We start from the raw sequence: 16640 nt of genomic DNA, 5'->3' as shown, positions 1-16640 counted from the left end.
CCTGACTATTCAGATATATAAGGAAAGAGATGGTCCAGTGGGGCAGCCCAGGCATCTAGACTCTGATGTCCAATAATGTGGATTTGCATCAAACTACCTTGGCCAAATGACTCCAGTTTCACTTGCCTTCTTCACACATGAAACAAGGGATAGCAGGGTGTAGCGAAGCCTGTTGTCATCTAATCCACTGGCTTCCCTCAGCTTTAAAATTCTATGAAACTAAAAAAAATTACATGAATCAAAACAAAATCATATGGTAATATATATGCTGGTGCTCTGTGACAACACGGGAGGATACAGTGGGGAAGGAGGTGGGTTCAGGATGGAGGAGATGCATGTATACCTATGGCTGATTCATAGTGATGTATGGCAAAACCCATCACAGTGTAAAGTCACTTATCCTCAATTAAAATAAATAAATTTAAAAAAATCATAAAGCTAATGTGTTAAGTCTCCAGAAAAGACAAAACTGGAAGAGTAAGGTAAGAATGAAAAGCATTCAGACTTGTGTCAGAATGGCTGAAAAATCACTATCATGAAATTTAATAGAGAAGAAACAAAAAAAATCAAAAAACGATCGCTCTTCTGCAATATAAAATGGCATAGACGTGGCTTGATAATTCATTCAAAAAGAGCTAGATATTTTAATATATGCTCTTGGAGCCAATGATATGATGTGGATGATTAGACTAAATGAATGAACTCTCAGGCTAGAGTAGCAGAAACAGTGTTTATGGTCATGGAGGCCACAAATCCCACAGTGGGCATATTCATTTTATTATTTTTTAAACACTATATTGTTGGCTGCACAGGGTCTTAGCCTGCAGCATGTGGGATCTAGTTCCCTGACCAGAGATTAAACCTGGCCTCCGGCATTGGAGCTTGGAGTCTTAACCACTGGACAACCAGGGAAGCCCAGGAATACCTCATTTTACTGTGCTTCCCAGATACTAGATATAGTGTTTGTTTGTTGTTTCCCCCACAAACTGAAGGTTTGTGGCAACCCTGCACAGAGCAAGTCTACTGGTACCATTTTTCTAACATTTGCTCACTTTGTATCTCTGTGTCACATTTTGGTAATTCTAGAATATTTCAAATTTTATTATTATATTTGTTAAGGTGATCTGTGATTAGTGATTTTCGGTGTTACTACTGTAATTGTTCTGGGGTGCCACAAATTGTTCCTATATAAGACAGCAACTTATAAATGTATAGTTCTAACAGCTTCACCGACTGGCCATTCCCCATTTCTCTACTTCTCCTCAGACCTCCCTATTCCCCGAATGTAACAATATTGAAATTAGTGAATTAATAACCTTACAATGACCTCTAAATGCTCAAGTGAAAGAAGTGTCCCATGTCTCACTTTAAAACAAAAAACTCAATAGAAATAATTAAACTAATGATGAAATAATATCTAAAGCTGAGACAGGCTGAAAGCTAGGCCTCTGGCACCAAATGGTTAGCCAAGTTGTGAATGCAAAGGAAAACCTGAAGTAAAGTAAAAGTGCTATTCCAGTGAACACACGAATGATAAAGAAATGAAACAACTTTATGGATATGGAGCAAGTCTGAGTGATCTGGATAGGAGATCAAATGAACCACAACATTCCCCTAAGCCAGAGCAAGCGCCTAACTCTCTTTAATTTATGAAGGCGCGGAGAGGGAGAGAAGCTTCAAGAAAAATCTGGAGCTAGCAGAGGTTGGTTCATGTAGTTTAAGGAAAAAAATTTCTCTGTAACATAAAAGTGCAAGGTGAAGCAGCAAGTGGTGATGTAGAAGCCACAGCAAGTTATTCAGAGATCTAGCTAAGACCATTAATGAAGGTGGCTACTAAACAACACATTTTCAATGTAGATGAAATAGCCTTATATTGGAAGGAAAGACATCGGAGCACGTTCACAGCTGGAGAGAAGAAGTCAATGTCTAACTTCAAAGCTTCAGAGAACAGGCTGTCCCTCTTGTTAGGGGCTAATGTAGCTGGGTACCTTAAGTGAAGCCAGTGTTTATTTACCTAAGGGTCCTTAAGAATTACAGTAAATCTACGCTGTCTGTGCTCTATAAATGAAACAAGAAAGCTTAGATGACAGCACAATCTGTTCACAACATGAAGTGCTGAATATTTTAAACCAGCTGTGGAAACATAATGCTCAGAAGAGGATTCCCTTCAAAATATGAAGGGAACTGACAATGTATCTGGTCACACAAGAGCTCTGATGGAGATCTACAGTGAGATTCATGTTGTTTTCCTGCCTACTAATGCAACATATGGCTTCCCTGATGGCTCACGGATAAAGAATCTGCCTGCCAATGCAAGAGATGTGTATTCGATCCCTGGGTTGGGAAGATACCCTGGAGAAGGACATGGCAACCCACTCCAGTATTTTTGCCTGGAGAATCCATGACGAGAGAGGGGGCTTCAGTCTCCTCAATCTAGTGTTCGTCTCCCTGCATCCCCATATGTCACACCCTTCTGCTAACCTAGCAGCCTCAGCCATAACACCACACACACTAGTTTGTTAACAACACAATTTCTTTTCCATGTTTTCTAATTCTTTTCACAAAAATTTTGTAAAATTTTTTTTTAAAATCAAAAAGGAATGCAGAGAATCAAGCCAGGTTGGTATAACTTTTTCTCAGTGAATTCATGCAAATTCCACCTAGTTGCCCTGCTTCATTTTGGGGGAAAGTGCTTATAAAGCAGGTATTTAATACTCGTTTCTGTAATTTGACAGACTTTGGCTAGGCTTTGCAATCTGAGGTGTCAAAAAGTAACTTTCTTTACTTTCAAAAGTACTCTCTGTGGGGAATTCCCTGGTGGTCCAGTGGTTGGGACTCCATGCTTTCACTGCCAGGGGCAGAGTTTTAATCCCTGGTCAGGGAACAAAGATCCCACAAGCCACCTGGTGAGGCCAAAATAAATAAATAAATAAAATTTTTTTAAGTGTACCCTCTTTGAAAACAGAAACTATGCCTACCCCTCTTAGATTTTAGTCTTCTTTCATTATGCCTCTGCTGACTAGGAAGCAAGATAAGGCATTTCTAATTGTTGTTTGAGGGTTTTTTAGTAGTACTTTCAAAATAATAGTTATATATTTTTCCAAGAGTGTTTATAATTGTTTAATATTTTTAATAACCATCCAACCACGATGAGGACCTTGAATGCTTTATACTTACCACCTCCATCAGCAGTCATGTTATGGAATTTACAATTTTCATTTCCCCCTTTTCTTAAACATACAGTAATTGATACTATTTTCAGTCAATCATAAATCATATTAATTGACGTATTTATCAGTTTCTGTGTCCAGTATCATTTCTTTGGTCCCAGACCTTTTATGTCCCCATTCACCACCCCCAGGATTTTCTTGCTGAGGGACAACCTTTGAAAGTTCATAGAATCTGGGGTAGTAAGCCTATTCTTTATAGGTTTCTCTTTATTGTGCCCTCTCTCTGGAGTGGATATAAAAAAATCTCAGTTTTTGTAGCTACGTCCCTTTTGGCCATTTTTTTTGCTGCCAATCAGACCTTGGCTGCCCTGATATAAAAGTTTTTAAACTTCATATCCTTATCATTGACATTCCATAGTTTTACTATGATATGCCTTAGTTTAGATTTATTTTTACTTATTCTGTTAGGTACTTGGATACAAGTCTGTCTTCAGTTCTGATACATTCTCAGCAATTATCTCTTCAAATATTGCTTCTCTACCATTGCCTCCATCCTCTTCTAGATTTGCTATTGTCTGGTTATTGGAACTTTCCAACCCACCCTCCATGTCTCTTAACTGCCATTTTATATGTTTTTAATCTCTTTGTTTCTCTGTGCTTTATCCCTGGTGAGTTTCTCAGTATCTACATTTCAAAATTTTCTCTTTAAAACAAACAAAACAAAAACATTTTAATTGTGAAATGTAAAACATGTAGAGAAAAATACATAAACCATCAATGTACAGCTCAACATGTTATTATTAAAGAAGACCCATGTGGGACTTCCCTGGCAGTCCAGTGATTAAGACTCCACACTTTAACTGCAAGGGGCTTGGGTTTGATCCCTGGTCAGGGAACTAAGTTTTCATATGCTGTGCAGCTAGAAAAAAGAAATATTAAAGATGAAGACCCATGTAACCTCACCCGGGTCAAAAAACAGAGAACTGCCAGGAACCCACTATGTGCCACTCCCAATCACAGCTTCTTTCCTTTCCCCTAAGGTAACACTGCCTTGGCTTTTTATTATAGCCACTTTCTTATTTTCTTTATAGTTCTAACACTTAAATGTGCAACCCTGAACACCAGAGTTAGTTTTGCATGTTTTTCATAGTTTATATGTTAATAATACAAAAGAGTGAGACTGAGTAATACAGTATGCAAACTTTGGTCCCTTTCACTCAACATTCACTTTGTGAGATTCACCACTATTATTTCATTCTTTTTCATTACCATATGTAATACCACCAGCAGTGTATAAGAACAATAATTTACCTGTTCTCTCTTGTCTGTTCTATGGTTTATCTCAACTACTACCTTTTTAAATCTCACTCAGTACTTTCATTTCTAGAATCTTTAATTGGTTAGTTTTCACCTGATTTTGTTTTATTTCCCTCTTTCTTTTGGTTTGTAATTCATTTTATTTTTGTGGAAATCATACCTTAATTTACCTCTTTGGCTTTTGTTTCTTTTTTTCTTTTTTGGCCATGCTACATGGCATGCGGGATCTTAGTTTCCCAACCAGGAATTGAACCTGTACCCCTGCAGTGGAAGCTCAGAGTCCTAACCTGGACCACCAGGGAAGTCTTCTAATGCACTCCTTTGAATATATTTAGCACATACTTATTTTAAAGACTTACTTCTCAGACTGGAATGAATTCTGTTCCAACTGTTGTTTTGTTGACTGATGTCATTTCTTCCCCTTCCATACATTTTTACTAGAAGTGATGCTTCTAAGCTAGCATATGATGTGCAGTAATATCTAATTTACTAAAAGTCTATATATTTTAATTTAATAAAATTTTAATAGAAGTATAATTAATTTACACTTAACTTAGTTTTAAGTGTACAACATAGTGACTCAGTATTTTTATACATTACAAAATGATCACCACAATAAGTCTAGTTAGCGTCTGTCACCATGCAAAATTATTATAATATATTGACTATATTCCCAGTGCTGTATATTATATCCCTGTGATTGTTTATTTTTTAATTAATTTATTTATTGGCCACACCACTTGTGGGATCTTAGCTTCTCAATCAGGGATCAAACCTATACCCCCTGCACTAGAAGCATGGAGTCTTAACCACTGGACCACCAGGGATGTCCCACGCCTTGTTTATTTTATGACTGGAAGCTTGTACCTCTTAATCTCCCTCATCTCTTTCACTCATCCTCCTACCCTCTTCCCCTCTGGCAACCAACATTTTGTTCTCTGTTTCTGTGAGCCTATTTCTATTTTGTTTGTTCATTTGTTTTATTTTTTGGATTCCACATACAAGTGATACCATGCTATATTTTCTTTCTCTGACTTATTTCACTTAGCAAGTACCCTCTAGGTCCACCCATATTTTCACAGATCACGAGATGTCACCCCTTTTTATGGCTGAGTAATATTCCATTATATATTATAAAATTATCCATTGTATTCATCTATCGAGAGATATTCAGGTTGCTTTCATATCTTGGCTATTGTAAATAATGCTGCAATGAACGTGCTGGTGCATATATCTTTTCTAACTAGTGTTTTTGTTTTCTTTGAAAAATTACTCAGAAGTGGACACCAGGGCTCAAGGGTTCCCTTTTCCCCATATCCTTCACAACGCTTGTTATTTCTTGTCTTATTGATAATAGCCATTATGACAGGTGTGAGGAGATTGCATTGTGATTTTGATTTTCATTTCCCTGATGATTCATGATGTTGAGCACCTTTCCATGGGGCTATTTACTATCTATATGTCTTCTTTGGAAAAATGTCTATTTAGGTCCTCTGTCAATGTTTTAATCAGATAGTTTTTGACATTGAGGTATATGAGTTCTTTGTATATTTTGTATACTAACCCCATTTGCAAATATTCTCTCCCATTCAGTGGGCTGCCTTTTCATTTTGTCGATAGCTTCCTTCATTGTGCAAAAGCTTTTTAGTTTATTTTTGCTTTTGTTTCCCTCGCCTGAGAAGACAGTACAAAAAGAATATTGCTGAGGTCAAAGAGCATACAGCCTGTGTTTTCTTCTAGAAGTTTTATACTTTCAGATCTTGCATTTAAATTTTAAATCTGTTTGGAGCTTATTTTCATATATGGTGTGGGAAAGTAGTCTGGTTTGATTCTTTTGCATGTAGGTGTTCTGTTTTCTGAACACTATGTCTGATGTTTTAATACTGAATTTCTTCATGTATTTTGAAATTTTCCCTTCTGGTCTCATTTTCCATTAAGCCAATAGCCTGAGTCAGCAGGTAGACAACTGCTTGTTTTCCAACACCCCTACACAAGCAGGAGAGCACCACCGAGCCCCTGGCTTCAAGCACTGACACTTCCTGGTCTTACATGAAGCACTCTGAATTCTTTGCCTCTGCAAGAGTCAGTTCCAGCCCCTCCTGCTGCCTGACACATACAGAACCATGAACCAGAATCCTTCATGCCTGTGGCCTCAAACCCTATTTGGCTGTGCATTTCTGTTTCTGTCCACATTGATGCTATTTTCTTCTTGAGTTATCATGTGTTGTTTTGTTTTTCTCTTTTTATATTTTGCCTGTTATCCTCTGTTACGGACACAGGTGATTTTTTAAAGTGCAAACTCAACCATCTCTGTTGATAGGATTTTATCACTAAGAATGTTAATATCTCTGGGTCCCTATTTCATTGTTAGTAAAAAGGAAGTGGGACACATGATCCTTCAGTTGTTTTGAGACTTTAAGCTCATATTAAACTGCTTAAATTTGTCCTACTATTGCTAGTTGGAAATTTTCCTTAGTGGTGGAAGATGCTGAAACAAAATTGAGCAAGAATTACCAAAATAGAGTGAGTAGTTCTGCCTTCCCTCTGCCATCTGTGTGCCATCTTCCCCAAGCTGTGCTTCTCCCTTCCTCATTCATCTTCTTTTTCTAAATGTTATTTCCCAAAACAAAATGCTCTTGGGGAGCTTTGATCTGATTATGAACTTGAGCATACTATGGGTTTGAGACTTCCATGTTCTGTATTTTGTCACTAGGATATAAGTTCCCTGCAGTCAGAAGACTTACCTGTCTTGTTCACCACTCTATCCCAGAGTCTGGCATATAGTAGACACTCAACAGGTATTGTTTATATACCAAATCCTATATTATGCCATTTTTGCCTATTTAAACATGAGCTCCAAAGAGGATTCCTTATAACACCCCCATTGTGTTTTTTTAATTTATTAAGGATAATTGCTTTACCGAATTTTGTTTTCTGTTAAACCTCAACATGAATCAGCCATAGGTGTACATATGTCCCCTCCCTCTTGAACCACCCTCCCATCTCCTTCCCCTTCCCACCCCTCTAGGTTGACACAGAGCCCCTGTTTGAGTTCTATGAGACATATAGCAAATTCCCATTGGCTATCTATAAGTTTCCATGTTACTCTCTCCATACATCTCACCCTCTCCTCCCCTCTCCCCGTGTCCATAAGTCTGTTCTCTATGTCTGTTTCTCCATTATTGCCTTGCAAATAAATGCTTCAAGACCATCTGTCTAGATTCCATATGTATATGTGTTAGTATATGATATTTATCTTTCTCTTTCTGACTTACTTCACTCTGTATAATAGGCTCTAGGTTCATCCATCTCATTAAAACTGACTCAAATGTGTTCCTTTTTATGGCTGAGTAATATTCCATTGTGTATATGTACCATAACTTCTTTATCCATTCATCTGTCAATGGATATCTAAGTTGCTTCCATGTTCTAGCTATTGTAAATAGTGCTACAATGAACAATGGGATATGTGTGTCCTTTTCAGTTTTAGTTTACTCAGGACGTATACCTAGGAGTGGGATTGCTGGGTCATATGATGGTTTTATTCCTAGTTTTTAAAGGAATCTCCATACCATCTTCCATAGGGGCTAACACCCCCAACCCATTGTTTTCTTTAAATGTCCTTTTTCTCATCTCTTTGATGTGATTTGTGATTTTGGTGTCAAATTTTTCTTTTTTTGGAGTTTTTCATCGCTCTTGAGCCAGATATTCATTTTAGGTATAAGCCTTATTTATTAGTTAACTGTTGCTGCATAACAATACTACCACTGATGCAAGTAGCTTAAAACCATACCCATTTATTATCTTACAGTTTTCATGGGTCAGGATTCCGTGCAAAGCTTAGCTGGATCTTCTACTCAGGGTCTTACTGGGCTGCAGTCAAGATTTAGACTGAGATTGCACAAGGTGTAGACTGAGGTTGCAGTCTCATCTGAGACTCCGTCTGTTTCTAGGTTCACTCAGGTTATTGACCAAATTTAGTTTCTTGTGGTTGTAGAACTGGAGGTTTCAGTTTCTTACCAGCAATCAGCAAGAGGCTGTCCTCAGCTCCTAGAGGCCACCTGCAGTTCCTTCCTATGTGAGGACTTAACACCAGCAAGGCGGGGAGAGAGTCCAGAAAACAGGTGTGATAATCTTATGCAATGTAATCACATACATATTGCCACATACATCCTGTCACCTTTGAGAGGCCCTGTTGGTTAAAAGAAAGTCATAGATCCCACCTGACTTAAAGGGAAAGGATCATGGAAGAGTATGAATAGCAGGAGTTGAGGATCATGGGGGCCTATAAACATTGTTTATGGACTTTTCTAATGTACTTTCTTAGAAAGTATACTTTCTTTCTTTATATATATATATATATATATATGTATTTTATGTATATATATATAAATGTATATATTTTATATATATATATAAATGTATTTATTTTAATTGGAGGCTAATTACTTTACAATATTGTATTGGCTTTGCCATACATCAACATGAATCCGCCACGGGTGTATACTTTCTGACAAATGAGTGCTTTTAATTTTAATTCTCTAACTGGTTACCAAAGTATTAATGATACAGATTACATTTCAAAAATGCTTCCCCAATTCACCTCTCTGCTCCTGTTGTCTTCTCTTTGCAATTAAAAATGCTGTACTTAGATTTTTGCATTTGTAATCATATATAAATTAAGTACAGTATAAATTATATAGTGTTGTGTATTACTGTAGCATACACAAAACTGTTTCCTGTGCCTAATGGTTGATTTTGAGCAATTTAAGGATAACCTAAATTTTACATAATTTTTCTCCACATGTACTGATTTTAACCATAATTGCATTGTAAGACACATCCTACATCCTGAAATAATCTACCTTATAATACTGTTCATGGCAGTAACATTCATCTCAAGGAACTTTTGAGGGAATGTATGTTTGCCTGCTATGACATTATATCAGAGCTACTTGATTATTTTTAATATAATCTTCACATAGCCTTTTCCTTAGCTTTTCACTTTCCAGGCTGTTTGTCTAGTTTTTAGTAATTTATTTCTCTTGTCCAGTTATCATTGAACTTCTTTTTACCCCTAATTTCTATTATGTTTTTCTTTGTGCATGCTCAATCACTCAGTTGTATCTGACTCTTTGCAACCCTATGAACCTTAGCCTGCTAGGCTTCTCTGTCCATTGGTTTTCCCAGGCAAGAATACTGGAGTGAGTTGCCATTTACTTCTCTAGGGGATCTTCCCGACCCAGGGATTGAACCCATGTCTCCGGCATTTCAGGTGGATTCTTTACCACTGAGCCACTGGAGAAGCCCTCTCTTTTCTATTATATTTTTGTTTTTCTTAGAAAACCTCAGTTAGGCTTCTGTGTAGCTTTCCCAGTGAATCGTGACTTAGAATAAGGGTTGATTCATATTTGTAGTTGATGAGCTGAAGTATTGAATCTTTATATTTATGATATAATTGACAGTAACTTATTTGATTACAACTAGACAGTCACCTTCTATCTATCATTTTAGGTTTCCATTCCTGTACACTTTTCCCTGCCCATCTTCAAAGCATTATACCACCTTCCAATTTATCTCTTGCCTTTGGATTCAGAAGACTACATCTTTTGTGAATTTGGAGGTTTCTCTTATTTTTATTAATTTGTAAAGAGCTATACCAAGTATGATATCATGATACCAAAATTATATACTTATTTCAGATAAGTGTTTTTCATATTAAACCTACTTCTTTGTTCAACAATAGAACACTCCTATATACTCCTGATGGCCAAATTTAAAATAATTTTCTTCTGGAAGCTTGACAGTGGCTTTAAATAATGTCCTCAATAATGTTCTCAATCAGTTACCTTTAATGAAAATCTTGATTTTCCTTTTATTACAACCACATTGCTTCCTCTGAAAAAAAATTATCTGAGCATGTAACATATTGCCCTCATCAGTGGAAAGGAGGTACACCAACATTTGATTTCCCAAAATATGAAGTTCCACTAGCTGATAGCCATAAGACCACTCCACTAGACTTCCAGCTCAATAGCTTTTTAAAATTTGTTGTTTACTCACCTAAAACCATTGGAAACATACACATTTCTTGGTTAGGTGCCATGTAGGACCAGTGTCTTTTTGAGTGTATAAGGAGAAAGAACATCTGTATTTCCATGTAGATCTAGAACTGTGCTGTCCAGTATGGTAGCCACTAGCCACACCTGACTATTGAACACTTGAAATGTGGCTAGTCCAAATTGAAATGTGCTGTAAGTGGAAAATATATACCTGATTTCAAAGACTTAGTGAATTATATATATATAAACATATCTCAATGTTGCAATGATAATATTTTTAATATATTGAGTTAAACAAAATATAATTAATCTAACCTTTTTAACTATGGTAACTAAAAAAGTTAAATTATATCTGCAACTCACATTATATTTCTGTTAACAGCACTGGTCTAGAGAATCTTATGTGTTTTCTAGTCTTTGGCAACTAGTATATCTGAATTGTTTGCTTCCAAAGGATGTTTCAGAGTTGAATTGTCTCCAAAAGCAAAAAATGTACTTAGTTCTCCTTAATAGTCCTACTCCCTACCTAAGTATATAATATATCAAACTTAGGAAGTGTATTCTTTGAGGAGAGGCATTGGGTTAGGGTCCCTTGTCAGGTGTTTGCTAAATTGTCATTGTCCCACTTTTAAAATCTGGTCCTATCTTCACAGAGATGTCGAATCAGTTCCTCAAATAATTTTTATAGCTGAAAATTCACTGTATAAAAAGAGCGACTGGTGTTTTGCCAGCTTTTCAGTAGAATATAGTGACTTGTTCTCATAGCAGCCATGAATGGTAGAATGTATTAATAGCAACATGTTCAGCGTCTAGTTTGTTTACATCCTGAAAACTGATGGCAAGAAGGGATGACCATTTGCAATTCTATTTACTGGGGATAGAGAGGCAAGCAACGTATTAAAAAAATTCTGTTTCCTATACTTAACTATATTACCTGATGTTTTGGTTTGGAGCGACTCTATCAAGTAATTTACATTAATAATCTATATGGAAAAGAAAACCACGGAAGATGAACAAATGTGTACGAATGAAACATCAGAACCAAAAAACCTTTTATGGAACTCCTAGTGGTTTGTGCTAATACTTCTTTTGGCCTCAGAATCTTTTTTTTTTTTTATAAACAGCTTTATGGAGATGTTCTTCCCATATCACACAATTCACTCTTTTAAAGTGTATGATTCAGTGGTTTTTAGTATGTTCACAGAGTTTTGCAGTCATCACCACAGTCTAAACTGAGAACATTTTTATTTCCCCAAAGACTAACTTTATCACCTCAACCCTAGGCAAGCACTAATCAACTCTTTGTGCCTATGGATGTGTGTATTGTGGACATTTCATATAAGTTGAGTTATACAATATATGATCTTTCATTTAGCATAATGTTTTCAACATTCACCCATGTTGTAGCAGAATTTCATGTTTTTTCATGGTCAAATAATTTTCCAGTGTGTAGGTTTACTACATTTATCCATACATCGGTCAATGGAATTTGGCTGATATGCTTTTTTAACACCTAACTAGTGAAACTAATAATTACATTCAGTAATAACTTTCCTGTATATTCCTGTATACTTCCTGTGTTAAGCCTCCTTGTAATTTCTTTAGGTAACTATTATTATAGTCATTACCCTTATATAGGCGAATAAATAGTCTTGGAAAGCCCAACTAATTTACCTAAAATTACGTATCTATTAAAAAATAGAATTCAGGCTTAAACCCGGTTCATCTGACTACAAATTGTATGTTTTCTTCCTTATTGCCACAGCCATACATTCCCCCTCCACTCCATCCCTTGGTGATTTTGTTATAAAGAATAATTATTTTTAAATTAATTTTTATTGGAGTATAATTGCTTTACAATGCTGTTAGTTTCTGCTGTATAGCAAGGTTAATCAGTTATACGTATAGCCACTCTTTTATTTTTTATTTATTTTTTTTTTTTACTTGTCCTTCCTGACCCACCAGAATTTTGAAAGGAGCAAATCGAAAATGCTTTCCAATCAAAAAGCATGATCCAAGTGATGTTGTTGTATGGAAGGGTGAGAAGGCCAGATGTGGATGATAGCAGGAAAAGCACCTCCAAGATTTTAAAACTAAGAATGGGAAAAGCACATGGCCTTGAAAAGCAGCGCCAAGAAGAATTTTTTTAGAAGAATAATGAATATATGCCCAAATTATTTAAATCTCATGTGAAGATGCTTTTTTTTTTTTTACAAACAATTCCAGTTTATTTTTTATTTTTTATTTTTTAATTTTAAAATCTTTAATTCTTACATGCGTTCCCAAACATGAACCCCCCTCCCACCTCCCTCCCCACAACATCTCTCTGGGTCATCCCCATGCACCTGCCCCAAGCAAGCTGCACCCTACGTCAGACATGGACTGGCGATTCAATTCTTACATGACAGTATATATGTTAGAATTCCCATTCTCCCAAATCATCCCACCCTCTCCCTCTCCCTCTGAGTCCAAAAGTCCGTTATACACATCTGTGTCTTTTTTCCTGTCTTGCATACAGGGTCGTCATTGCCATCTTCCTAAATTCCATATATATGTGTTAGTATACTGTATTGGTGTTTTTCTTTCTGGCTTACTTCACTCTGTATAATTGGCTCCAGTTTCATCCATCTCATCAGAACTGATTCAAATGAATTCTTTTTAACGGCTGAGTAATACTCCATTGTGTATATGTACCACAGCTTTCTTATCCATTCATCTGCTGATGGACATCTAGGTTGTTTCCATGTCCTGGCTATTATAAACAGTGCTGCGATGAACATTGGGGTACATGTGTCTCTTTCAATTCTGGTTTCCTCCGTGTGTATGCCCAGAAGTGGGATTGCTGGGTCATAAGGTAGTTCTATTTGCAATTTTTTAAGGAATCTCCACACTGTTCTCCATAGTGGCTGTACTAGTTTGCATTCCCACCAACAGTGTAGGAGGGTTCCCTTTTCTCCACACCCTCTCCAGCATTTATTGCTTGCAGATTTTTGGATCGCAGCCATTCTGACTGGTGTGAAGTGGTACCTCATTGTGGTTTTGATTTGCATTTCTCTAATAATGAGTGATGTTGAGCATCTTTTCATGTGTTTGTTGGCCATCCGTATGTCTTCTTTGGAGAAATGTCTATGACTTCAGGCTCTACTACAAAGCCACAGTCATCAAGACAGTATGGTACTGGCACAAAGACAGACATATAGATCAATGGAACAAAATAGAAAGCCCAGAGATAAATCCACACACATATGGACACCTTATCTTTGACAAAGGAGGCAAGAATATACAATGGAGTAAAGACAATCTCTTTAACAAGTGGTGCTGGGAAAACTGGTCAACCACTTGTAAAAGAATGAAACTAGATCACTTTCTAACACCGCACACAAAAATAAACTCAAAATGGATTAAAGATCTAAATGTAAGATCAGAAACTATAAAACTCCTAGAGGAGAACATAGGCAAAACACTCTCAGACATAAATCACAGCAGGATCCTCTATGATCCACCTCCCAGAATTCTGGAAATAAAAGCAAAAATAAACAAATGGGATCTAATTAAAATTAAAAGCTTCTGTACAACAAAGGAAAATATAAGCAAGGTGAAAAGACAGCCTTCTGAATGGGAGAAAATAATAGCAAATGAAACAACTGACAAACAACTAATCTCAAAAATATACAAGCAACTTCTGCAGCTCAATTCCAGAAAAATAAACGACCCAATCAAAAAATGGGCCAAAGAACTAAATAGCCACTCTTTTAAAAATGTCCTTCCCATGTAGGTCACCACAGAGCATTGAGTAGAGTTCCCTGTGCTATACAGTTAGGTCCTCATTAGTTATCTAAGAATAATTACTTTGCAGTTAGCCTTCTTTGCTGACTATTTTTGTGTGTGGTTGCTAGATTTAATATACTGTTTACTTTGGGAAACGGGCTTAAAAAACTTTCAGGGAGAGAGGCGTATGGAGCCAGCGCGGCAAGGACCATGTTGCTTCCGAACATCCTGCTCACCGGTACACCAGGGGTTGGAAAAACTACATTAGGCAAAGAACTTGCATCAAGATCAGGACTGAAATACGTTAATGTGGGTGATTTAGCTCGAGAAGGGCAGTTATATGATGGCTATGATGAAGAGTATGACTGTCCCATTTTAGATGAAGATAGAGTAGTTGATGAGCTAGAAAACCAAATGAGTGAAGGTGGAGTTATTGTTGATTACCATGGTTGTGATTTCTTCCTTGAACGCTGGTTTCATATAGTATTTGCCCTGAAAACAGATAACAGTATTTTGTACAAAATACTTGAAAATAGGGGTTATAATGAGAAGAAACTAAAAGATAATGTTCAGTGTGAAATTTTTCAAGTTCTTCATGAAGAAGCCGTAGCATCCTACAAGGAAGAAATAGTGCATCAACTGCCGAGCAATAAACCAGAAGATCTAGAGTATAATATCAATCAGATACTGAAATGGATTGAGCAGTGGGTCAAAGATCACAGTTCTTAACAAGAATGGCCACTGCACAATCACTCTTGACATCTCTCTGCCGATGTCACATAAATTATTCTTATCAATAAAACTTTCTTATTGAAATTGTGCTGTTAGACTAGGAGGTGGATAGTATAAACGTTTATATTTGGGTTTTTTTCTCTATGAGAAAGCTAAACTCAAATATAATGAATAGTACTATTAAGGATTGAGAGTTAAAACTGTAAAAGTTTATTACAGAAGAAAATCAAGATGATCTCTTAAAATAAAACACAGGTTAAAGATAAAATAAAAAAAAAACTTTCAGGGTTCAGTTCAGTTCAACTCAGTTGCTCAGTCGTGTCCAACTCTTTGCGACCCCATGAATCGCAGCACGCCAGGCCTCCCTGTCCATCACCAACTCCCGGAGTCCACTCAGACTCATGTCCATTGAGTCCGTGATGCCATCCAGCCATCTCATCCTCTGTCGTCCCCTTCTCCTCCTGCCCCCAATCCCTCCCAGCATCAGAGTCTTTCCCAATGAGTCAACTCTTCGCATAACATTTCCGAATAACTCTGTGGCTACAATGGGAATGTATTCTGGGTGATAATATACCTTTGTCATTTAGCAACAGAACAATTGTACAAGAAATAGATTGCTCACCACAGTTATGTCCATCTATGGGAACAGGTCCAAGGTCTACTGGAGGGCTTGCTTCTCTGCCTCATGAAAAATTTCTACAATGACTTAGATAAAACCATGTTTATATTGAAAGACCTGGTTTATGACGTTTGTAGAAGTCCCAAAGTTGAAATTTTTGAATCGTATCCATCTGGTAGAATCATACACAGAGAATATGCTCAATAAGAACTTTATATACTGATAACATATTTAATATATTCTCTCTTGGATTCCTTATTTCCCATAGGGTTCAGTAGCTATAGCTGGTGCTGTTATTCGCTGGCTTAGAGACAATCTTGGAATTATAAAAAGCTCTGAGGAAATTGGTGAGTATGTTCTAACAAAGGGCTGGAATCTAAATAATGAAAATTGTAAATATTTTACCCTTGCAGTCTGTTAATGCTTTGCCCTGTATTTGACATTAAACTATATGGATCCCTATTATGAGTTTGATATATATATAAAAGACTCTTTGTGAAGATTTATAAAACAACAAATTGACATAATTAGTGGTGCTTATTCATAAATAGGCACGGTAGGGCATAAAAATTACCCAAGTGTAAAATTGAACACCGAAGATTGCCAGAATCTGCAGTTAAATTTATCTGATAAGAAAGAGCTTTAACTCTTATTAGAGTGAGAATTAAAACTCCAGTACCTGTAATTTAAGTATTACTATGGCTATTTTCAAACGATAGGTAATTATTTTGAACTCCCTACCCACTCTCCTTCTGCTTGTTTCATTTCACCTGAAGGTGAGACAATCAGGGACACATTTCTGATTAGGAATGCAGTGAAGGCCACTTCTTCATCTGCTAGTCAGCAACCTTAAAAATAGTGGAAATGGGGACTTCCCTGATGGTCCAGTAGTTAAGAATCCGCCTGCCAATGCAGGGGACACAGGATCAATCCTTGGTCCAGGAACTAAGATCCCACATGCCGTGGGGCATC

General features: G+C 36.8%; 2 protein-coding genes across 2 annotated transcripts in view; both read left to right on the top strand.

Moving 5' to 3' along the window:
- Nucleotides 1-16640, top strand: part of GK (glycerol kinase) — a 50767-nt gene that overhangs the window by 18164 nt on the left and 15963 nt on the right. The window contains exons 3-6 of the mRNA XM_018043696.1: nt 7201-7285; nt 8485-8611; nt 14446-15025; nt 15937-16015. Of these exons, the coding sequence (XP_017899185.1) occupies nt 7201-7285; nt 8485-8611; nt 14446-15025; nt 15937-16015 (871 nt within the window). The remainder of the gene's footprint in view (nt 1-7200; nt 7286-8484; nt 8612-14445; nt 15026-15936; nt 16016-16640) is intronic.
- LOC102169948 (adenylate kinase isoenzyme 6-like) lies at nt 14459-15312 on the top strand. Its single transcript, XM_005700965.3, has one exon. It carries the CDS (start codon nt 14528-14530, stop codon nt 15044-15046), a length of 519 nt encoding a protein of 172 aa, XP_005701022.2. The 5' UTR covers nt 14459-14527; the 3' UTR covers nt 15047-15312.

This window comes from Capra hircus, assembly GCF_001704415.2.
Source record: "Capra hircus breed San Clemente chromosome X unlocalized genomic scaffold, ASM170441v1, whole genome shotgun sequence".
Taxonomy (NCBI): domain Eukaryota; kingdom Metazoa; phylum Chordata; class Mammalia; order Artiodactyla; family Bovidae; genus Capra; species Capra hircus.
Note: the sequence above shows the minus strand (reverse complement) of the source record. Positions and strands in the feature narration are given on the sequence as shown.